Source organism: Acinonyx jubatus, chromosome D1, assembly GCF_027475565.1.
Source record: "Acinonyx jubatus isolate Ajub_Pintada_27869175 chromosome D1, VMU_Ajub_asm_v1.0, whole genome shotgun sequence".
Classification (NCBI taxonomy): Eukaryota; Metazoa; Chordata; class Mammalia; order Carnivora; family Felidae; genus Acinonyx; species Acinonyx jubatus.
The window spans coordinates 101,677,908-101,702,152 of NC_069390.1; the positions used below are offsets into that span (position 1 = coordinate 101,677,908).

At 53.2% G+C, this 24,245-nt stretch overlaps 1 protein-coding gene across 11 annotated transcripts in view; it reads left to right on the forward strand.

Annotated features, from left to right (window-relative positions):
- Positions 1-24,245, forward strand: part of TMPRSS5 (transmembrane serine protease 5) — a 92,386-nt gene that overhangs the window by 21,266 nt on the left and 46,875 nt on the right. For 2 of the 11 annotated variants that reach the window (XR_008290685.1, XR_008290686.1), the window contains exons 2-13: positions 575-698; positions 1,027-1,125; positions 1,619-1,741; positions 2,105-2,240; positions 2,592-2,705; positions 3,421-3,464; positions 4,164-4,326; positions 5,495-5,673; positions 7,443-7,541; positions 7,981-8,123; positions 8,398-8,550; positions 17,079-17,202. Coding sequence is in view for 4 of the 11 variants with exons in the window: in XM_027036537.2 (XP_026892338.1) it covers positions 575-698; positions 1,027-1,125; positions 1,619-1,741; positions 2,105-2,240; positions 2,592-2,705; positions 3,421-3,464; positions 4,164-4,326; positions 5,495-5,673; positions 7,443-7,541; positions 7,981-8,123; positions 8,398-8,550; positions 17,084-17,202 (1,496 nt within the window). In the remaining 7 variants the exon portion in view is untranslated. Of the gene's footprint in view, positions 1-574; positions 699-1,026; positions 1,126-1,618; positions 1,742-2,104; positions 2,241-2,591; positions 2,706-3,420; positions 3,465-4,163; positions 4,327-5,494; positions 5,674-7,442; positions 7,542-7,980; positions 8,124-8,397; positions 8,551-9,487; positions 11,445-17,078; positions 17,203-20,451; positions 20,586-24,245 lie in introns of those variants that run through there. The other 9 variants (XR_008290682.1, XR_008290683.1, XM_027036537.2 and 6 more) reach the window with 6 other exon arrangements.

Sequence of the window (24,245 nt, forward strand, 5' to 3'; positions counted from 1 at the left end):
AACTTCCCTTCTGTCACTTAACATATTCTGCTTTTTTTACATGACCTATTGTCAGGACTCCACTGCAGATTCTTTGGGGGCAGCTGGGGAGTGTTCCATGTTGGTTTATTTTGAATTCCCTACAGTGTCCCCCATTGTGGCCTATCCACCTGGGCTAAATATGGTGCATTGTGCAGGGGCACTTCCTACTCTGACACAGGAGGGGAAGAAGAAGGCTGGGGTCTGGAGGCCTGAGGAGGGATGTGGAGAGGCTCAGTGGATGCCCTTGATAGCTGTGGGAGGCAAGGGGAGTGGGTGGTGAGGAGTGTGGGTTTCAGAGTCAGCCCAGTCTGGGTTTGAATACCCGCTCTGATACTTACTGGCCTTGTAAGAATAAGGTGGGTGAGGTTAGGGGATCCAGGGGAGCAGAGAAGGCCTGGAGGGGCATGGGCATCGGTGGGAAGACAGAGAGAGTGTCTAAGATGAAGAAGAGGCAGTGAGTGCACAGCCGAGGTTAGAGAGTGGGGGCTCGTAGTGGGCTGTGACTTCTCACCGTGGTGTGGGGATCCTGAGTGACCGACAGTTATTTTCCCAGAGCCCGATGCCGGATGGCCAAGCCCACATGGAGCCTCAGTATGCAGAGGAGGGTCCAGGACCTGGGATCTTCAGAGCAGAGCCAGGAGACCCACTGAGGAGGCCTGAGGCCCAGCAGCAGCCCAGTAGGCGAGATTGGGCTATAGGGGAATGATAGGGTGGAGACAGTGAGTGGATAAGCTGTCCACATTCCCCAGACCCTTCATGGGCCAGTCCCAAATTACCGATGGCGAGAGGCAGCCTCACTGCTCCTCCCGGAACCGCTTTGGCCGTTTCCCAGTTTGGGGACTGAGTGGGCTCTGTGGTGATGGGGCAGGGGGAGGTGGGCAGGGACAGTGGGAGCAAACTCCCGCCACAGCCCAGTGGCTGCTGTGCCCCATGGAGGTGCCTCAGGGCAGAGTGAGGCTGGCAGGCAGGAGCGGGGCACCCAGACTCCTCTGCCCTCTCCCACAGCCTCTCAGGCGGGGCGCTGGTGCTCAAGGCGGCGCGGATGCGTGGGGCTGGGCGCCCTGGCGCTGCTGGCTGGTGCGAGCGTCGGCTCATGGCTTCTCGGTCAGTGCTGGGGCCCTTCGGTGCTCTGGGGAGGGCTGGAGAACAGGATCTGGGGGATCCTTGTTGCAAGACACAAGCGGGTGTAAAGGGCAGTCGGGAAGAGCGTCTTTCTGATCTACCCCGAGCTGACAGCAGGGGAGAAGGGATGGATTCGCAGCTGGAGGGATTTAGGCTCCGCGTAAAGAATGTTTTAGTCCTACAGTGAGAACTGTAAGGTACTTGAATGGATGACCCGGGGAGGCCCAGGGCAGACGTTTTCTAGAAATCATTCCCAGTCAGAGAGAGACGGAGACAGGGACAGACAGAGTGTGCTCTCCTCGGGGTGTTAGTTGGGGGACCCACCTAAGGCTGGGTGGTGCGTGAGTCCCCAGGCAGCTGCTTTTGTCTCCCTCTGTTGCAGGGGTCTTGTTCTGCCCCTTGGCCCTCTCCTTGGGAATCCCTCCCTTCTCCTAGCCTCTTCTCTGTGACCTCTCCCTGTCCTTGTCCTCTGAAGTGCTGTATCTGTGGCCAGCCACCTCTCAGCCATCTCCTGGGAACTTGCAGGATGAGGAGATGCCTTTGAGCTGCTCAGAGGCCAGTGGTGAGGAAGCCCTGCTCCCTTCGCTTCCCAGAACAGGTGGGCCACACCCCCAAGGCAGCAAGACTGCCCTCCCCCCAGCCCTGAGCCCCTTCAGAGCTCTGGGCTCCCCACTTCTGGCCAGGGGCAAAGAGGACCAAAATGGAAGGCCATGAATCCACTGCCTGCATCCGGGTCTCCTCCTCTGGTGGGAAGGGAGTGACATGGTCCAGCCTCAAAAAGTGGATCTCTGGTTCAGAGCATCCAGCACACCCTGGGGACTGTTTTGATCTCTAGCTGAGGCACGGACAGGGGTCATTAAGGCCTCTTTGGGTCCCCGCACGGCCAGGTCCAGCTCCCCCTGGCCACTCTGCCCCTCTACCCCTCAGCAGGTAGGATGTGACTTTTATGCTGTGCCTTTAGTATCTTTCAGAATCAACCCTGAGGGCTTCTTGCTGGCAGTACAGGTGAGGGCTCGGCCAGACTGGCTCCTGGTCTGCCACGAGGGCTGGAGCTCTGCCCTGGGGCTGCGGATCTGCCAGAGCCTGGGACATCTCAGGTAACTGGGGCCAGGCTAGGGGCCCGGGGAGGGTGGCAGGCTGGTGGTAGGAAAGGGGGAGTTGGAGACCTCTATCTGCCCGTCCCCATCAAAGTGCTCAGGAACTGGCAAGAGGTCACTTTGGCCATCTCCTGGCCTCTGGACACGATGGTACCCCAGCCTGTTTCTCTCCTTTGAGCAATACTGCTTTTTAACAAATATAAATCCCAGAAGTCATTGTCAAAGTCTTGCTCAGTGAGGGTACTGTTGGGTGGATTGTATATCACATATATCCCGGTCATGATTAACTGCCATCTCCTGTGCTACAGTGTAAACCGATTTCCTCCCGTTCTGTTCCCCTCTTCTGCCAAGACTCACTCACTACAAGGGAGTGAACCTGTCTGACATCCAGCTCAACAGCTCCCAGGGGTTTGCTCAGCTTTCTCCAGGACTGGGAGGCTTCCTGGAGGAGATGTGGCAGCCCAGGTAGGGCTTCTGAGGAGATTGAGTGGGGTCCCTTACTTCCTGGTGAACAGTCCGGCAGAAATCTTCCTGTCATGGGAGGCTGGTAGCAAAGACATTGGCCGTGTGATATAGGACACAGAGGAAAATTTCCCAGTCTGAAATCACAAACTCCGTTCCCATGAGTGGGGATTCACTCTGCCAGGAGAGCCGGGATGCTGTGGGTTTGAGACACTAGAACGATCGAGGCATTAGGCTGCTGGGGCCAGTAAGAGCAGGTGAGAGAAGAGGGCTTTGGTCCAGCAGGAATGGAGGTTTGCTAAGAAGGAGGAGGGGGAGAGGAGAGCAAAGGGCGGGGGATAGAGAAGAGAGAGTAAGCCCAGGAGGGGCATGGGACAAAGCTCCCTGTTCTTCCTTTAGTCCCTTATCCGCTCATCCACCGAAAACACGTCCATTTGGGGGCTCTTAGTGGGCACAGTTGGACTTTCTTGTCTGTAACTTGGGGCCCTGTCTAGGACAACCGTCAAGGGCCACAACCTCCACTGGTACCCTGGGGTGGGGCAATGGGCCAGGGTAGCAGTGCTGTCCTGGGGGCCTGTGAATGAGGAGGGGCCTGGAGCTTGGGGCGGGGGTGGGAAACAGAGGGGGGCTGCACCGGAGGCCTCCTCTGTCTCCACCTGGCCTCCATGCCCTCGGGTGGGCCCCTGTCCAGCTTCTTGCTGCCATCTCCATTTTGCAGGGACAGCTGCGCTTCTGGTCAAATCGTTTCCCTCAGATGCTCTGGTGAGTCATGTGTCCAGTCCAGGAAGGCGGCAGTGGGAGGAAAGGGTCTCCCCACTGTCCTGAGTGTGGAGAGCCACACAGAGTTGGTGTGGGATGGGGTTCCTTGCCCACCTTCCCCTCTGCCTGCCGGTCACCTTGCAGACACAGTTCCATCTCAACAGAGCCCTGTCCACTCCTCTGTCGTGTCCCCCACCAGCCACCGATCTGGTTGGATGATCTTGCTTCTCTTCCTAGCACTATCTGTCTTGACTTCTGAGGCTCCTTCCCGCTTTCCTCTGGAGAGCCCCCAGGGGGATTACTATAGGCCGTCAACCAGTTAGCAACTTTAGGAGACTAAGGCAGGTGGTAAACCAGGGGCTGCATGGGAGACAGTCTGCAGAGCTCCTTGCGTGTGACCCCAGTCATCCGTCTGTGTCTTCACCTCTCCTTTTGCATGCATCCCTCTACACACCAACATTCTGACCCCTCCTGTGGGACAGGCATTTGGTTAGGTGTCGGGGCTCTGCACACAACACAGGCCTGGGTGTGGGCCTCCGTGAGCTCGCAGACTGATTTCTGCCTTCTCATACCCCCAATTCAGGGTCGGGAGAAATAAATCAGAGCCGTCCACACTGGACCGTGCTCCCCGAGAGTTAGGACCAATCTATCACCCACCTCTCTTCCCTAGTCACCATCTCACTCATGCTTTCCTGTTTGCAGAGTGTGGGACGAGGCCCCTGGCTTCCCGGATAGTTGGCGGGCAGGCCGTGGCTCCCGGGCGCTGGCCCTGGCAGGCCAGTGTGGCCCTGGGCTCCCGGCACACGTGTGGGGGCTCTGTGCTGGCCCCACGCTGGGTGATGACGGCTGCACACTGCATGCACAGGCAAGTCTCAGGGGCTGCTGGGGAGGACACGGCCTCAGTTGCCTTTTCCGTTTGGCCATGTCGAGGGCACCTGGGTGGCCCAGGTCATGATCTCACGGTTCTTGGGTTCGAGCCTCTCGTCGGGCTCTGTGCTGACAGCTCGGAGCCCGGAGCCTGCTTCAGATTCTGTGTCTCCCTCTCTCTCTGCCCCTCCCCACTCGCACTTTGTCTTTCTCTCTCTCAAAAATAAATACAAACATAAAAATTAAAAAAAAAAAGTCCACGTCGAGCAGTCTGCCTCCCCATGTGCGTCCTCAGGGGCACGGATTGCGAAGTGCTCTCCCCGTTCAGTGCCAAGAACAATTTGCATGAGTAGCAGCAGTAAGACAAAGACTGGTCCTCTGTGCTGGCTCAGTTTTGAAGTTTTCAAAATACTTTCGTATTCACAGCGCTCTGTGCTTCTTAATGTTTATCACAAGTGTCATTAAATCACCTTCCGGGTAATTATTTGTTTAATGTCTCTCCTCCCCTTTAGACTGGAAGCTCCCCAGGAACGGGGACTCTCAGTCTTGTTTACCCCTGGGTCCCTTTCTTGATTTGTCCACGGCCATGTCCCCATGGCCTAGAACAGTCCTGAAATACAATAGGTGCTTAATAAATACTGGTTTGAGCAAGGAAGGGATGAATGACGAGCAAATGAGCTCTTTGGACCTCTTCTTTTGGCGGCGGGCAGGGCAGTAGCACACTTCTCACTTCACAATGAGGAAACTGAGGCTGGGAGAGGTGAGGTGTCTTCCCCATGGTCACAGGTAGTAGGTGGAGAGGCAAGACTCCCAGAACTTTTTCTGACTCAGAGTTAGGAGGTCACACAAGCCCCTTTGATGTTCGTTACAAAATGTGGAGGGGGCTCATTCAGGACAGAGGGGCTGGGGGGTTGCAGATGACCCCCAGTGTCTCATGTCTCTGGCCGTTCTGCAGCATTTATTAAGCACCTACTGTGTGCCCAGTATCTTGCCAGCTGCTGCAACGATACTAAGAGGCCTGGCCCCTGGGTCCTGCGAGTGCCCAGCCTGGTGATGGGGGCTTCCATTAATGGTTTCTCTGGCCAGCTTCCTCCATCCGCCGGCATGCTTATGTCAGCCTCTTCTGCCCCTCCCTTCCCTGGGCTCAGCACGGCTCCTGTGTGTAGTTTTAGGCTGTCCCGGCTGTCCAGCTGGCGGGTGTACACGGGGCTGGTGAGCCACAGTGCCGTCAGGCCGCACCAAGGGGCTGTGGTGGAGAGGCTCATCCCTCACCCCCTCTACAGCACCCAGAATCACGACTACGATGTCGCCCTCCTCCAGCTCCGGACACCGCTCAACTTCTCAGGTGAGGCACCAGCCAGGAACGAACAGGCTGCGGGCCGTGGAGGGAGCGGGGCAGGCCCTGGGACGCCTGAGAGGTGAGCTCCCTTCTGAGTTCCCGCCCAGCGTTGTAAACCTTAACACGCTCAGTTCATCGGATGAGCTCTGCCATCTCCTGGACCTCAGCTTCACCCAGGCTTGCGCAGGCTCTTTTGGGGACAAAGGTTCTGGCCCTTTTTGCAGCTGGACTGCAAGCGGGTCTTGCCTCCAAGTCCCCAGCAGAGCTCCTGGCTGCTCTGTCTACCAACAGACCATCCCTCCCCCGTCCCCATGCCACGGCGTGACATGCTACACAGTTTTCCAGATGTCTTTCCTTCAACTCTCATAACAACCCTGACAGGTAGATGAGACAGGTATATACAGACAAGGACAGTGACACTTAGTGAGGAGAGGGACGCTCTGCAAGGTCACACGGCACATGGTTCCCGAGCCTGGTGTCTGGGCTCCAGGGCTGCTTCTCCACAGCACCTGCCCTCGAAGAGCAAGCCCCCCCAGCATGCACGTGCATGTGCGTGCTCACCAGCACACACACACACACATGCACACACACACACACACACACACAAACACGCACACGCACTCACCCAGTGGTCACGCAAGTACCCACGTGCACGCTCTCTCACACACACGCACACACTCACATACACTCAGCGCTCCTCTCTCCCACCTCCACCCATGGCCTTGGGTTTCCCAAATCCCAGTGTTGCTACATACCCTTGGGCCTACGTGACTCTGAACTTTTGCTCAACAGTTCATATTTCTAAATTGACTTAAGTACATTTATTTTTCCTAATGTTTATTTTTGAGAGAGAGGGGGAGAGAGAGACAGAGCGTGAGCAGGGGAGGGGCAAAGAGAGAGGGAGACACAGAATCCGAAGCAGGCTCCAGGCTCTGAGCTGTCCGCACAGAGCCCGACGCGGGGCTTGAACCCACAAGCAGCGAGATCATGACCTGAGCCAAAGTCGGATGCTTAACCGACTGAGCCACCCAGGTGCCCCTAAATTGACTTAAGTACCTTTAAAAGGCAAACTTCAAGCTACTGCCTAACTGGAGAGCCCACATTACTTGTAGCAAATAGGTAACAACCATGAAAACACAGAGCGAAAACGAGCCAGGGTTCAAGTCCTCTGCAGAATTTGGCGTCTGGGCCTGCTGTCTCCGTATTTAGGGGGAAGTTGACAGGCACTGGGAGAGCCACACAGGGGCACCCCATGGAATCTTTCTCCATGATGTAGTTCGAGGGACTGAAGGAGAACCCAGAAGAAAACCCTTCCTCCCCTCACGCATCAGCGATTATTTAATGGCATGTCTACGTGCCACCTGACAAGTGTGGGCCCCAACCATAGGACTTGCCACACTTTTGGAAACAATTCCCTAAGAGGGATCCAACACCCCAAGTGAAGTCCCAAAGGAGTACAGATGCTCAGAAGGAATTCTCGTTCTCCCTCAGTCCCTGGGTTGGGGGTGTGCACTGCCCAGCCTAGAAGGCACCCCGCACACTGCAGTTTATACATTGTCCTCTGTGCGAATGGTGGCCCCCCCTGCAATGTGGTACGGTGCACGACCTGCACAACCTTACAGGAGACCTGGTTGGTGGAGGCCAGGAACCAGGGTTGTTTGAGAAGCGGGTGAGGAGGAACTGCCAGGCCTGGTTCTTCCCCGAGGCTGAGGGTGAGGTGGTGGGGAAGGGAAGCTGAGCCTGAGTGGAGCCCAGAACCACCTGCTTCTCTACAGACACCGTGGGTGCTGTGTGCCTGCCAGCTGAGAAGCAAGATTTCCCAAGGGGCTCACAGTGCTGGGTGTCTGGCTGGGGCCACACCGACCCCAGCCACAGTGAGTCAGCTCCCAGGGCCCTGGGTACAAAAGGGGTGGGGGAGTGGGGGAGCATCCTCCCCCAAGGTGACGCACCTCTACCTCCCATGTCCACCTCCCCCCCTGGGCCAAATGGCAGTGCCAACCCCCTTTTTCTCTGGTGTCATCGTTGGCCTCAGTCTCCCCTGCCTGGGTCTTCCTGGGAGAACACCCCCTGAGTTTCCCCTGAAGCCAGGCCTTTTATACCCCTGCCCTTTTTCTGGCCTTCTTCACTCTTAAGTCTGACAGACCCCTGCCTCCTTCCCGGGGTCCACAGCTCCCACCCTGGGCTCTGCTCTTTGGGTCTCGTGTCTCCGGGGCCTCTAACCACCATCCCTCCAGCTGCTGTGTCTTCCTGGCCTTGCTTTGTGCCCCACGGCCCGGCCCTGTATCCCTCCATCTCCATGTCTGCCTCCCGCAGCCCACAGCTCAGACACGCTGCAGGACACGGTGGTGCCCCTGCTGGGCACCCAGCTCTGCAACAGCTCCTGCATGTACAGCGGGGCCCTTACCCCCCGCATGCTGTGTGCCGGCTACGTGGACGGGAGGGCCGACGCGTGCCAGGTGCAGCAGTGAGCGGGACCGTGGTCGGGGGCGGGGATGAGGGGTTTCCTGCTGGGGCTTGGCCCCTAGTCTGAGCAGCCTCTCTAGGAGGATGGGTGTCTAGGCGAGTTGAGTAGTGCAGCTAAGGATTAATGGAGGGACGAGGCGAGCGGAGATCCATGCTGGAAGCAGAAGGAGCCTAGCGTAGAGGGTGTGCTTTGGGGAGTTCTGGTGCGCCTCCACCAGGAAGGACTAACTGCCCGCTTCTCTGTGTCTCTACGTCTGGATCCCTCAGGGTGACAGCGGGGGCCCCCTGGTGTGCCTGGACGGGGGCACGTGGCACTTGGTGGGGGTGGTCAGCTGGGGCCGCGGCTGCGCGGAGCCCAATCACCCTGGCGTCTATGCCAAGGTTGCCGAGTTCCTGGACTGGATCCATGACACTGCGAGGGTGAGTGTGGGGGCAGGGGTGGGCGGGCAGCTTTATAAAGGACCCAACCCTTGGGTGATGCTCAGCTCTTAGGTCTGGGCGCTGCTTGGGGCTGAAGAATGGTCCCTAGATGGGGAGGAGGAAGTGATGCTTATAGCACCGAATGCATTGGATTTCTATCAGTTTAAGTATTAGCTAGGGAAGAGTGGACCTGAGTTTGTAGCCCAGATCTGCCATTTACTGGGTGAGCTTCGGCCCGTCCCTAAGCTTGGCAAGCCCCAGTTTCTTGGTAGTAGCTCACGGCTACCTCGAATGCTCCTGCGGCGATGTAGTGAGGTAAGATTACCACGAGACAGCCGTGCAGCCCTAGGCTTGTGGTGGGTGGTCCTCATGTTGTTCGGGGGCGTATTTCCGACCATCATTCGTTCCTGCTTTCTAAGGCAGTTGTGAGTGCCTGCACTCCCTGCACTTTGGAGAGAGCTCGGCATTTTGCAGTGTGGGTTCAGCAGGGGATTAATTCTTGTGTGACATCAGGCAAGCCACTTGGCTTCATCTGTTCAGTGGGAGGGCCCAGGAGGATAATGTGCATGAAGACAGGTCCTCTGTGTAAAGTACTTAACAGATGCAGGGCGTGATGATGAGAAGCATCTCTCCCCAGGGTTGGGCACAGGGGCAGGTGGCCGGTAGTACATTTTAGAGTTTCAGGGGACACATAAACCCCTGTTCTCATTCAAGCCTTACAGAAAACCTAGAGAAATAGTTTTAGCTGCATTTGATAGAAGTGGAAACCAAGGTTCTGAATGGTGGTTTCCTCAAATGGAAATTTCTCGGCTGGTAGGTATTGGGGCCATCATGGGTCTGGCTCCTTCCTCCGTCAGCCCAGGCCCCCCTCTCCCAGCCCTGTTCCTCCTCCACCGCACCACACGCAGCCTCACACTTCTTCCTGGGTCTCTGGCAGGCCCGCCAGATGGAGGAGGAGCTGCAGACCCAGGTGCAGAAGGCACGGACCTCCTTTCGCACAAGACAGTCATCGCCCACAGGCCAGCCTCCGGGTCCGGGCCTCTCCTCTCGGGCCCTGGTTTTGAGTCCCTCTTTCTCACCAGGGAGCCTCAGTAACAGGAGAGCTGATGGGGCTGGGCTGGAAAAGTGGGGGGAGGGGCGGGGGAGGAAGATGCTGCTGGCGGCAGCTGGGCACCCGCCCTCCCCCCTCTGCCCTTCCCTGCACGCATCTTTTGGGAGGATGCTCGGGGATGCCCTGGGACCGCTTTCTCCATGTCTCTCAGGCAAGGAAAGTGCCTCCTTAGAGGAGCCCCTGGCCCCGAGGCTTCTGGGCAGATGGGGTCAAGGCTGGGCAAGCCCATGCAGTCAGGATCCTCCCCACTCTGCGTGTTCTCAAGTGGCTGTGGCTGACCCGACGGGGCAGGGTCGGGGACATGTAAGAATGCTCTGGTTGGCCTTCAGTTAGGACTTTGCTTTTATAACGACAGTTCTGTGAACTGGTTCAAGGACTGCTGTCTTGGAGTGAAGTGATATAGGGTCTCAGTCCCTCATTTTCTCTTGCTCTCTGTGTCTCTCTTTCTCTCGTACACACACACTCTCTATCTGTGTCTCTGTCTCTGTCTGTCTCTCTTTCACACACACACTCTTTGTCTCTGTCTCTCTTTCTTTCTCTCTCACACACACACACACGCTAAAAGGATAGAAGTACAGTTTTCCTCTCATACATGTTTCTTAAATCTCCGGATCTGACTCCTGCTCCTCTCTCTAGAATCTGGGCATTCACTTATTCAATTCTTTACATTTCTTGAATCTACATGTCATAACCTGCAGCAAAGAGCCCCCGCCGTCCAGATGGGCTGATGCACAGGTTTGAGGACCTTCCCCCCACCCCAAGTCAGTGCTGTCTTGGGAGACCTCTGTCTCCTTGGCTCCTGTTCCAGCACTGGGCCTTCTGTCTCGGGGAGATTTCTTTCTGAGTTTATGCCCAGTTAGCATTTTCCTGGTTAAGCTTCTCCCCGACTCTCTTCTCTCTAGCAATTAAAATGCACTTGGCATCTTGTTTCTAAAAAGTGCAATGAATTTTTTATGGTGCTTACCCAAGGAAATGCAATTAGCGTTTAGCAATAACAACTTTTTCATGAATTTATCAGCATTTTTTTGGAGGGGTAGTACAAATGAATATTCATTCCTGGAGGGTCTGCTCACTTTTGGCAAAGTGCACTAAAAAATAAGGACCTCGATTTACTGTCGCTGTATTACCTGGGAGGGGTTGCTGGGAGTTGGCTCTCACATTGGAGAAGTGGTGGGGGAGAGACTCTGGCAGGTGACAGACAGCCTCATCCCCCCCCCCCCCACCACCACCCAGCTCTTAGATCTCCATCCTCTTCCCTGAGCTCGAACATTTACCACCTGACTCTGGTGAGTCCCCATCTCAAGAGGCAGGTTCAGGGCAGCTGATCCCCCTGGGCAGGAAAGAGTTACCTGCAAATCCATCAACTATAATCTTTTCAGTGTTTCTCATGTCCCTGTGAGTGTTTGCTTATTTAAAGGGAGGTTTTCCTTTATCATAGTCATTGTAGCTGGTTAATAATCAGTAACATGGGGCTATTACAGTTTATCAACACAGCTCACGTGTACCTCATTGAGATCTCACACTAGCTATGCGGTGAAGATATTATTATTGTGCCCACTTTATAGGCAAGAAAATTAGTTTAGAAAGATGAAGCATCTCCCCAAGACCAGCCACTAGTAAGCGCCAGTGAACCCTGGATCTTTTTATTCCACACCCACATCACCGTTTGGCACATGGATGAACGAGATGGTCCAGTGTTGCACAGCGTAGACGTGAAAGGTTCTTTATCACCTAGTGGAGTCACCTGCCTACACAAATGCATCGCCATCCCTGCTTTTTATAGGTGAGGCAACCAAAACCTGGGAAGAAGTTAAGTGGCTCCTGCCAGAGACCCTTCTTAGGCAATATTCTGACAGATTTCCAGTTCTCCGTGAGATTGATGGCCTGACTTAAACGTTACAAATCAGTATCTTCCACAGGAGGATAAAGAGAACCCTAATTAGAGAATTTGCTAAAAGTGATTCCCTGTTTACCTACAGAAGATCCCAGGATCTTTCATCAAGCTACCAGTCAGATCTGCAGACTCAGAGGCTCCCACCTGCTCTTCCTTTGTTGGCTGGCACCCGCCAATCCAACTCTTAGGAAAATGAGGAGAAAGAGTGCCTGGGCGCTTTCTCCTGGGCCAGCTGCTGGAGTGCAGCGGTGGGGGTGGGGGCAAGGAAGGGTGGGAAAATTCAGGTCCAGAAGGATTTTAATGAGGACCAGCTGGGTGCCCAGCTGTGTTAAGCTCTGTAGGGAATTCAGAGGTTGAGAAACCGACTGCCTTATTGGAGCGAGGAGACTTATTTGTAATAAATTATTAGTGGCCAGCCAGGCACAAAGCTGCGTGGTGAGGCAATAATTGCGAAGGGAGCTCTAGGGGACTATCGTGGAATAAGTCAGGGCATTTCTGTGCAGGAAACTTGTCTGTCCCTTCCAAGGATTCAGCATCCCACCTGCCTGGGCAGAGCTTGTGAGCCCCAGGAGACTTCGTAAGCAGGTTGCTCCTGGCTGCCATGCCCAGGGTGGAAACGTTCTCCTTTTCTGTGCTTTTGGGGTCTGGAAGGTATAGTGGGATGCAGGCTCTCTCTACTTGTTAGAACTTCCGTGGGGTCCTGCTTTTCCTAGAAGGGCTGCTGTGAATGAGGGGGCAGGCCTGCCATTCCTGAGGAACATTTCTCAAGCTCTTTCCTACATTTTATTTTTGGAAGTGCTGGGCTCACCCACAGTAGGACAAAACTGGAAATGCTATAAATGCTAAAAGCTGGTACAGCAGCTGTCAGGGGATGGTTTTCCCCAGTCTCTCTATTGCCTTCTGTGCTCTGCCCTCTCCTGGCCATGCACTTAGGACCCTCCAGGCTAGTGAAGAGAGAACCCAGCTACACTATTCAGCCTCTCTCAGCATATCTGGTCCGGATCCCCCCACCCCTCTACTCAGACACATCAGAATGCACTCTTGGGGTACACTTCACCCTTGGGGCTCTGCCTCCTGCTGACCCATTGGAGCCCAGGGTTGCTCACGGCTGTTTAAACTGTCTTGAATACCATTGCCTCTAAAAGAGTTCCTAGCAGCAAGCCTGGAGTAGCTTCCTACTCCTGAGGACGAGGCTGATCTTTCTTACACATTCCATTACCTGGACAGGAAGACGCGGGGCAGGCGGGTACACTTCTCGTGCGCTGGAGGCCCTGGGTCAGAGCAGCCCAGGGGAAGCCACTGGAGGGTTTGTACCTGGGGTTGGTGCTGGAGCAGACCAAGCTGGGGACTCAGACGAAACAGAAAGAGGAGTCCTGGCTCCAGAAGGCGCCGGTCTCGCCCTTGTGTGCCTCTCCCAGAGCGGGGTGAGGGCTGCAGGAAGGCAGCGGGGCTCACAGGGCCGGGCTCATCTCCTGAGCCTCCTCCCTCCCCAGGAATCTTTGGCTGTGGCCTCTGAGGGTGTAGAGTCCCAATCTAGGTCTCCAACCACTTGGGAGTTTGCTTTCCTGAGCTAACGACTCAGTCTCCCTCAAACTTGGGCTCTCACCTGTCAAATAGGGAGTCTGGGCCAGGTGGTCTCCATGGGATCTGCCTTGTCAGCTTTCACGCAAACCTCTGTCACCCCCGGAGACATCTGCCCCACACCCTGTAGTTGGGACACAATGGACAGCTGCCTGTTCCCTGGGACAGATCTAAAGGACCAAGACTGTTCTGGCTCCTCGGGCCCATAAGAGGAAGGCACTCACAGCTGCTCTCCCTTGAGGGTCGCCCTCTGGGTCCTGGGGGAAAGGGGAGAGATAGCACCAGGCAATTTGAAAAGCCGTCTTTCCCCATGTCCATCTGTCCAGCGTTTGTATAGGGGTGAAGGGTTCCAGGACAGGCTGAGCCCGGTGACTGGCACTGTTTCAGCTGCTCCTCAGCTCCTTCCCGACACCCTGGGTTCTGTGTGGGGCCTCATGGGCTGCAGACTCCTAAAGACAGTGAGGGAATTTCCTCCTTACCTCAAAGACCCACGGACACTTTCCTTTCGCCCATTTTCTCTTGACAGCTCCTGAGCTGGCCGCAGGACCCCCTCTGCTCCCCAGCCTCTCCCCGTGCATGAGGACGAGTAGTGAGGAAAAGTTTTGGCTACCAGAACCATTAACAGGCAGCTTTGGTTCAAGCTGTCCCCGTTCCTGGCCATGTTACCAGCCTCACAGAGGGAGAATCCTTTCCCATGGCCCTTCAGTCAGGGTGACCCTATCTTCCCAATTTGCCTAGGATTGACCTGGTTTTAACACTGAAACTACCATCCGGGCAAACCAATGGGTCACGCTAAGTCTGCTGCCTCCCTTCTGTATAAAAGGCATTTCTGTAAACTCTAGTGCCCCTCGGCTTCCTCCAGTCCAATCGGGCTTAAAAGAAAGCTTCCCTGGTGACCCAGAATTGGAGGAAGAGAAGGTTCCCGGGAATTCTTGAGGTCTGGATGCTTTTGTCAAGGCTGCAACGTTAGCAGATAGTGCCTTGGCCCTGAGGCCCTCGGAGCAAGTCTCCCACAGACCTGGCTGTCCGTCCTTCCCTACGGTGGTCCCTCAGATGGCAGCCAGGACAGCTGTCGCTTCACCTAATGTTCTGGGCACATAGCCTGATCCTTCCAGGCCCAGAAGCCCTCCTGCAATGTGGGGGAGGCTAGGAAGGTGATGTACATGTAGCACTGCTCCCGGAAGCCATGAACATCGCTTTCCCACTTTGCCCAGGTCTCACTCATGTCTGGTCCCCAGATCCTGGTCTGGGGCTTGGCATGAGGTGCTCACTGAGCCCCCTTGGGAGGAGGATAAGAGGAGGCTATCGCCCTCCTGGGAGGCGGGTGGGTCTCTTCTCCAGCCTCTGCCCTCCGGAGGGGAGCAGAGAAGAGCAAAGAAGAGACTGCCAGACTGTTGGAGCCCACAGGGATTTTGTGGGGTTTATTTTGCCTCAGCACTGTCTGCAGAGGTGAGGGCATGAATAAAAGAGCGAGGGAAGATTTACTGTTCCCACACTTGGTGGTGGCCCTGTATTTGCACAGCGGATCCTGTCTGGGAGGGGCTGGAGCAGGTGGAAGCCAGGCTGGGACTCAGGGAGAAAGCCAGACTCCAGGCAGTCTTTTTGAAGGGACCCTGGGGCGGAGTGGAAGGTGAGGCTGTGAGGAGGCTACTTAGGCCATCTCTGTGACCCCCCAGGGGCCAGAGCGTCCCCTCCACTCTTCTCTGTCCCTTACATGAACCAGTAGCCAACAGCTTGGGTCCAAGAACCTCTTAAACCCAGGGGCATGTGGTGGGCCTGGTAGGGTGCACTGCCAATGAGGACCCCAAAAGAAAGGGCCCCAGGCTGCGCTCATTTGTATTCATGGCCCTGGTAATGGGCACAATCAAGAAGTGACATTAGTCGTGGCCTAGCCTGGCCCGGGGCTGGGACCTGGAACCTTTCAGCTGAGAGTGACCTTGGACGGGGTCCAGTGTCACCTCTGCATGCACGTCCAAGACAGTACAGCATCGTAGTGTCCTGGGGCCAACAAAAGACGGACCACTTTTTGTACACTCAATCCTAATGGGTCAAAGCTGGTGGTGGGAGGTAGCAGAAAAGAGGAGAGTCTGAGGGACTGGTAGCGGCTTCTGGGAAGTGATAGGATCCATACTGTGTGTGTGTCTATGTATCTGTGTGTCTGCCTGTGTATGTGTATCTTTGTGTGTCTGTGTCTGCATATGTCTGTGTGTGTGTGTGTGTGTGGTCTCTGTGTGTTTTCGCGCACATGTCTGTGTGTATACTGGTATGTATATTCTATGAAACTTGAAGGTCTGGAGGGAAGAGGAGACATAAAGGGAGTCTGGGATAAGGCTCTACAGAATTTCTCCCCTAACCTTGAAGAGGCAGATCGAACTCTGGCCAGTTTCCATGTACAGGGCCCCCCCACCTTTAGCTTCTCCCTCCCCATGACACACACACACACACACACACACACACCACCTCAACACTTTACCCTGGCAGATGTGATCATAAATAACTAGGAAGAATCACAGTGGTCACATATAAGAAACACAGACCTCTGGTACTAGCTTGTTTGTATATATGCGCATGTGCACGTGTGCATATGTGTGTGTGTGCACGTATGTGTGGTCATGTCCCCATGGGAGCTTCTGAATCCTAAGTCAGCCTCTCAAGACTGCTTCCCCCAGGTCCACGTGAACACTTGTGGGGCTTGGGCAGGAGCATGGATGGAATATACCATATGTCTAAAGAGTTAAAAGTGACACATCAAACTAGCAGATCATTCAATTGAAAATGTCTTGCCATGACAAATATACCTCCCTAAAGATGTGGAATACCAGGTTCAAATTTAGAACCCTAGAATCCTTGGATTCTTTCCTGGGGCATGGCAGGATGGGGAGAACTGGCGTGTGGCTACCTTTTCTTCCACCTCCTGATCCCTGCCCTCCTGCACAGGGCCTCGTAGGCAGCCAGGAGGGCATTCCTCCTGCCTAGGGCTGTGCCCACCAGTGGGGTCTGCCCTCAGGGAAAGAGGCAAATGCAGCCTCGGGGCCACTTGAATTCCAGGGTCTAGAAGGGGGCACATGGGCTCTGGGTGGGCATGTGGCCTCAGCCCCGCGAGCTTCTCCTTTGAGGGAGGGTAGGATCAAAAAGGTCCAGGACAGCAGGGTCAGGCCTAGGGTGAGGTTAAGTGAGGCATGGCTCTCAGGATCTCACAGGGTGGGCTGGCTCCTGCCTCATCCTGGTCCTGGCCCTATTGGACAGGGTCTTATTAAGTAAGAAGCCCAGAACGAGGCTGGCTTCTCTTTCTGGTCTCTGGGCTCTGGTCTCTGGTCTCTGGTCTCTGGTCTCTGGCTTTCTGGGCTGATATTTACTGCAGCCCATCATGTGAGACAGAGGTGAGATGACAAAAGTAGACCCCCACCCACTCTTCCCGATGCTATAAAGTGCCCCTGGCTACATTTCAGGGGGCTCCACTTTACATCAGCCACCCTCCCCCCCCCCCCCCCCGCCCCTCATGGCAGTCCCCAGACTCATGCTCAGTGGGAAAATAGAGTGATTCATGATTCCCACTCACTGGCCCTCAGAAATTAACTGAGATAAACACAGGGACAAAACTCTAGTGAACAAATGAACTATATTCCAGAACTCTCTCACAGACAGAATTTGCTAAAACAAAGGCAAGCCAAAGCTAATTAGAAAAATGGATGTGTAGGGTCAGGGGAGGTCTGTGGGAGAGGAGCCAGGATACAATCTGTATGCATTTTGGAGAACTCTGGATTGAACTTGTTATGGACAGAATTATGTCTTCCCCAAATGCATGTGTCGAAACCCCAACCCCCAATGTGACTGTATCTGGAGATAGGACCTTTGGGAGGTAATTAAGGTTGAATGAGGTCTTCACTGGTGTCCTTATAAGAAAAGGAAGAGACACCAGCACTCTCTCTCTTTCCTCACAAGCACAGAGAAGAGGCTATATAGGAGGACACAGTCAGAAGGTGGTCATCAGCAAGCCAAGAGGGGAATTCTCACGAGAACCTGACCGTGATGGCACCTTGATCTTGGACTTCCAGGCTCCAGAACTGTGAGAAATAGATTTCTGTTCTTTAAACCATGCAGTCTGTAGTATTCTGTTAGGGCAGCCCACAGCAATTAATATACAATTAAATCACTGTAGGGACGCCTGGGTGGCTCAGTCGGTTAAGCCTCTGACTCTTGATTTCGGCTCAGGTCACGATCTCATTGTGAGATCGAGCCCCAAGGCGGGCTCTGCACTAGCAGTGTGGCGCCTGCTTGGGATTCTCTCTCTCTCCCTCTCTCTCTGCCCCTTCCCATCCTTGCACACATGTGCGTGTGTGCTGTCCCTCCCTCTCAAAATAAACAAACTTAAAAAAATAAAAGAGAATCACTGTAGAAGATGCTCATAAAACAGGAGAATAAATAGAAGAGGACGTCCAGGGTGTTGCAGCCTGATGCTGGAGCCCGTGGTTTGGGTTTCCATCACATGATGCATGGGAGGCATTTGGGGGAGGCCAGGTCCAGGACCCCTGGAGCTTGGGTTCCCAACTGGCCTTCATCCCTTGTGATTGAGCCCAGCTGTCTCTGACTTTGCGAAGTTCCTATTTTCTCCTCTATGTAACGGGACTAATAACATATGTTCTACATAACTCACAGAGTAGATGGGGAGACCAAGTCAAATGAAATAACCAGAAGGCCTCGGAGATTGTGTGGAGCTAGGCAAAAGTAACAGGTTATTGCTTCTAATCTGTATTGGTACATCTGCCACTTGTCACATTTATTGTCACCATTTATTGAATGTCTCCTTGCTATCGTGCCCCATCTTGAGCCTGGAATACCCAGAACTGAATAGAAGAATAGCACTGTCTTCGAGGGGTTCATGGGCTAGTTGCAGGCAAACACTAAAACACGGCTATTATTATTTGCTGAAAGAGCACAAATATGAAATATTTTGAAAGAGTTTGCTACAATTACTGTACAACCATTTACAGATAGTTGCTTGTTGCCAAGAAAGAACTGATGTGGCAAATGTAGAAATTTCCCACCTACTATCAGCATGTAAGGTGTTAAGAAAACCAATGGAGGCAAATGGTGTTTCGATCATAACCTCAGAAATGTGGTTTCCATACCAACGTATTTGTGCAGAATAAAAAGCCCAAAACAAAATGCTGCCTCTGATTCACAATAAGGCGAGCCTTAGTTGAATCATGTTTTTAGTAGAAAAGACTAAGCCCCCAGCCCCCACAGTGCCTTGCCAAATTGTCTGTGCTCCCGTACACATACGTGCAAGCACACAATGGGAGGTAAACTGGGGCCCTTAGAGGGATCAGATCAGGCTCTCTGTGGAATCCTGGGTTCTAACCCTGGCCTATCACTTTACATGTCTGGGTCTCAGTTTCCTTGTCTGTATAGGAGGAGTGATTCTGTCTCATTACTTTTATTGTCATGGAACTGAAATTACACCAAAGGTACTAGTATCTTGAAAGAGAAAGTAACAGAGTAGTCACATAGGTAGTCCAGCCATAGCTTAATCTGGAAGGTCTTTTATGTTCCTAGGAGGTGAGCAGTGTGGCATGAGAAGCCGTGTTTAGTTTTGTGAGGATGATCACTGTGGAGGATCGGGTCCTCCCCAATCTGTCCTGCTAACCTCTGATCATCCCTTCCTCCCTCCCTCTGTCCTCCCTTTTCCTGTCTCCTCTTTCCTCCTTCCCTCCCTTTCCCCTCCATACTCATTCCCTTCATTTTTAGTGAATGCTTGTCATGTACCAGAATGTGGAGATAAGTATCTCACTATTTCAGCAGAAACTCATAATCATGTGGGGGAGATTAGAGATGTGCACCAATCATTTCAATAAGGGCCAGGTGCAAGGTGCTTCATTCTGGAGCATGAATAAGGTGTGTGGCTGGGTAAGGAGACTGCTTGAGCTGGGCCTTGACTGATGAATGTCAGCAATGCACTGGGGCAGGGGCGTGGATATGGCCAGGAGGGGAAGAGAGAACAAGGCCATTTGGGACCAAGGGAACAGCATGAAACACCTGATATTTCCTGGGAAGCAAGTAGTTTTGTGATTGTGGACCTAGAACAGGGTCTGACACCTGTGAATAAGTGGCAGCCAAGCCAAGAAGTCCTCCTTTGTCTGATGAGAAGTGTGGGGGGAGCTTCTGAGACCGTTAAAGCAGGAGAGAGTCACAGTTGTGTAGAATGGAGAGATTACCCTGGAGGAGATACGCAGGTGGGCTTTGAGGGGAACTGCGGCATACTAATATAACCGTTAGTGTAGGGTCTCAAACTCCTTTTAAAGATAAAATCTTTATTTGGAGCCCTTAAATATTTGAGACAAAGCAGTGTTTTATTAGCATGCGTTCATTTTATAATTCCACATTGCCGATACCTATGTAGGATAAAATCAGTCAGTGTGAACAGTGATGCCATTTTGATGAGCATCAGCAGTTGAAGTCAGGAACCATGCATCAAATTACAGAGTTATATTCATTTCACGACCCAGCTTAATTCCAGATTTTGGTTTCAGTTGCATAGCACCAAGGAATCCTGACTTAACACAGTTGAGTCATTGCTAATAGCAATGGGGTTTGCACAGCTTGACTTTTAGTCTCAGGGCATGCTTTAATTAAAAGAGGAAAACTTCATTCAGAGGTCTGTATAAAAATGAGTTAATCTCGTATCCTAAGTTAATGGGGTGGTGGTCTCCAAGTACCAAAATTGGGCATGTTACACATTTTCGTAATGGTCTAGATGGCTAAAATATGTTTTAAACGAAATGTAAATCAAATATTTGAGAACCCCTATGCCACTTGCAGAAGGTGAAGACATGAGTGAAGGGTATTATGTGGTTTGTTTGTGTTGATCCTGCCATGGCCGAAGTTGGGCAATTAGGGTTACGTTAATACATGCTTCTTCAGTTGGATGTTGATGGGGACTTCTCTCAAAACTGGCAGGAGCAGTGCAGTGGGGTAGCTACATTGGGTTCATCTTCCCTATAGACAGCGTGTGGCACTTCTATAATCTTGGTACCTTTGTGACCTATGATTTGTGGGAGTTGGGAGAACCCAAGCAAAACATCAGGATATTGAGAGACCTTATATTCATTTGCAAACTTCTACCTGTGTATGCTCAGGGAACTCACCAAGTACAAAAGCACCCCCCTCTACCCTCCAAGAGGAAACTGATAACAAATCCTTTTACTGAACACCTGCTATGTGCCGCGCACTGTTTTATGCAGTTTATATGTACCAACACTGTTAACATTTGCAGCAGTCCTATGAGATGATTGCTCTTATTTTCTCCATTTTAAAGACGAGGAAATTGAGGCACAAAGAGGTTAGCGTCTTGCCCAAGATCACACAGCTAGGAAGTGACAGAGCTGGGATTTGAATCCATAGCCTGGAGCCTGCGTACCTAATCACTATGCTGTCTTGTGCCTCTTCAAGGTAAGAATTTACATTAGACCTCTGAGGTCACATATCTTTTCATTGGAATGAGCATTGCATTTGTCCCTTAATTTTCCCCAGGAATATCCTCAGTGCCGGTCATAGCACGTAGGTTCTTCTGCTGATGTTGAGGATGGGCTTTCAGTGGAAATTGTGCAATGGGCAGTGTAGGTGGGGAAAGGGACTTCACACACATGTGAACTTTTTGGAAAAGTATTCTTTGGAGGTGGGCTTGGGCCCTCCATGGTCTGGATTCATGATGCTAATATGAAGCATCAGGTATCGTGAAGTCAGGAAATAATGCTAGGGGGTCTGTGAGCCACACAGCCTCTGTTTCTCTGTCAACTGCCGGATCCAAGGTACCAAGAGGGTGGGACAGACCCAGTACAGAGAGGGTGGTGGGAAGCTGAGGCTTGGGGTGACCTGTGTTCCCGGCTCCCAGGTCTGCCTCAGATCCACCCTTTTCTGGCATTGGTCCTTCCAAGTGAAGAGAAGCAGCCGGTTAAGCCTGCACTGAATGTAGGAGGTTGGAAAGCTTAAGAGGAGACTGTAATGAGAGTAAGTTGGCAAAGCAGCTAAATTGATAGGAAACAGCAGGGTGGGATCAGCCATCGCAAAACCAGTCTATTAAGAGAAGGTCCCAAGAGGCCAGGATGGCTTTTTCTCCAGAATAAATGCTGAGCTGAGCGGACTGAATAAATGAAGGCACATCAGTCAGGGCTGCACGGATGGGCAGGAGCAGCACCCTCTAGAGTCAGGTCATGGTCAGGGTGGCCTCTGACCTGTTTGCCGGATCTCAAAGTTGAAGTTGGAAAGAGTTTATTTCAGCATCAACAAAAGGAATCTCCTGTTGGGAGAGCTTGTAATCTGTGGTGTGAGCACCAGGGAATGGATATACCATTAAGGAAGGATTTAATGAGTTCTTGGAGTGTGCAGAGCAGAAGGCCTGGGGAGGGGTATAGAGAGGTTCAGGGAAGCTGCTTGACCTTGTGGAATGGCCACCGGGAAGTTCAGCCTCCCCGGGCTCCTGGTAGCACTGTGCAGCCAAGTGAACACAGGCCATGATTGCTACCTGACCTTCGAGGGCCTCTGCTCAGGTATCCATGGGCTGTCCCCACCCCCGGGTTAGTCTGAGCACCGTGCTCAGAGATCTCACAGCCCTGCTCACAGCCCACAAACCTCAGGGTGTCAACTCCTGGGGATCACACCGAGCTCAGGTCTCTCCGTGAGCAGGGAGCTGGTTCCAACGCAACCACAGCTCTGAGAACAAGTGTGTGGTCTCTTTCCATGTGGCCAAACCACTGCTCCTGGCTGAAAAGAGCAGGGAGGGAACCATTGCTTGTGGGACACCGCCTTTGTATCAAGTACTGAGCCATGCTAAGTACCTTGGTTCACAGAATCTGTACAAAACTGCTTCGAGGAGGTAGCCTGTTCTTTGTGTAAATGAAACTGAGGCTCAGCTATGTTAACACACACAAGTTCACACACCTGGAGAAGGTGGGGATGGGGTTCAACTACACATTTTTTTGGGTTCCAAAAATCTGTGGTCTTTGCACTAGCCCTGCCTCCTGAGCAAAACACAAGAAACTCACCGCTTTCAGTGACGCCCAGGAGTGGCCGCCATGGTGTCTCCCGGCAGGGCTCGAGCCAAAATGTTCCCTATGGGACTCGCAGGCTCTCAGCTTTTGCCCTTGGGCAAGTTATTTGACTTTTTTGAGCCTCAGTGTCCAACTCGGGTACGACAGAAATAATATGCTCCCCTTCCCCTTGGAGGGTTGTGAGATAGATGAAAGCAAGTATGCAGAAGCCGTCGTCACGGTCAAGGACACATTTGGTGACAGAACAATCAGCACTGAAGTGTCCAGTGAGTTCACTCTCCTCTTCCCCATTATGTGCCCCTGGGGATCTCTGGCACAGCACTGATCTCCAAACATTCTGGGCTTGAACGGATGAAGATCTCACTGTTCAGCCAAGAAGTCATTTATAATTCCTCTCGGGGTCTGGTCACTGTGGGGCAGAATGGGGGGAATATCCATCTAAAGGCAAAACTTTCTTTTGTGCTGGCACCAGAAAGGAAGTAAGTCATCTTTTGATTCGAGGCCTGGGTAGCCAGCCAAGTCCAGGGAAGGGTGGAAGATGCCCAGGCCGGAGGGGAGGGCAGGCCTGGAGTTGTTACCTGGGATGAGGATGGTGGCTCCTGCCAGAACTCCAGGTGCTTCAGGTCCTTTAAGACTTGGGTGGGAGCAGAAGGGCAGTGCTGGTAAATGCGAGAGGGCACTTCCGGGAAGGCCTATGGGGCTCAGCTTAGCTCTGCAATGGAGGCCGGGTGGTTTTGGGGCCCTGGCTCCCCAGCTGTCCCATTTCTGTCCTCCTCGCAGGACCCTGCTGACATTGCCCCTCTCTTCAAACACTTCCTGCTCTGAAGAGCCCTCATGCATCCTTAGAACATCCCTCTCCTGCCACCTGTCTCTCAGGCCTGTTCCTCACTGCCTGTCAGGAATAGGACACCATCCGATCAGGCCCTCCCACACCCACCTTGGGTGCCTTCAGAGACAGAAATGCTTCTCCTATGCTGCTTGTCTCTTCCGTGAGCATCCACTGAACATCTGCTGTGTGCCAGGCACATGGGAGCGGGCTACATGAATTGGCACTTGTGCTAATCATACCTTTTTATTTTCTGATGCTTTGATGCCTTAGGCCTCAGTGACTCTGGAGGGACTGGCCCTCCCAGGGCTCGCTAGTTCTTATGGAGAGTAAAGGACTCCCCTGCAAGGGCACCTTCCACATGCAGACCAACCAATCCAGAGCCCAGACTCCCAGCCACCTGCTTTATTGGGCTCTCAGGGGGCCACTAATCACCCCTGGGTTGGGCGCCAGGCAGCTAGGGCAGCCCCTATACCCAGCTCAGTGAATGGAATCATCCTGCAGCTAGCGCCTAAGCCAGAAACCCAGGGTTATCCCTGGTCCTCCCTCATCAATCCACACAGAGTTCCGTGAACCCGGCCTCCTCCACATCGTCTTCCTCTTCTTCCTCCTCCATGGCCCCTTCCTTCACACTCTCAGCATCTCCCCTCAGGCTTTCGGCTCCAGTCCTCCACACCTGGTCCTCCCACTGCATCACCACCACACTGTGACTTTTCCAGATGTACACGGTGCCATCTCAGGTCTGTCTGCGGCTGTCCAGCGTCCTCAGGATGGTGTCGGAACCCCTGGGTCGGGCACACACACCCTCTAGCAGAATGCAGGTCCACCTTCTTCCCTCACTCCATCTCTTGACCCTTTGAGATTCCCAGCACCCCAGGGTGCTCCTTCTATGGGGCAGGAGGATGGGATTCACAAGGAAACTGCAGTCATCACTGGTTCTCCACACTGGATGTGTGTTAGAGTTGCCATGGCAATCACCCTAAAAATACCAACCCATTCCAGAAACTCTGATTCAGTTGCTCCCAGGCTCAGGGTCAGACTTAAAAAAATTTTTTTTGAAAGTTCTCTTATTGATTCTAATGTTGAGGATCAATAAACTCTGTGGTCAAAGCTGCTGAAGGCTGAGGAATGAGCTGGCTTTGCACCAAGGCCTACCATTGAGGTAGGAGTACAGGTAGAACCATCTCAGAATTGACCAAGTCAGTCCTGAACATTCTAGTCCCAGGTTAAGGGGGT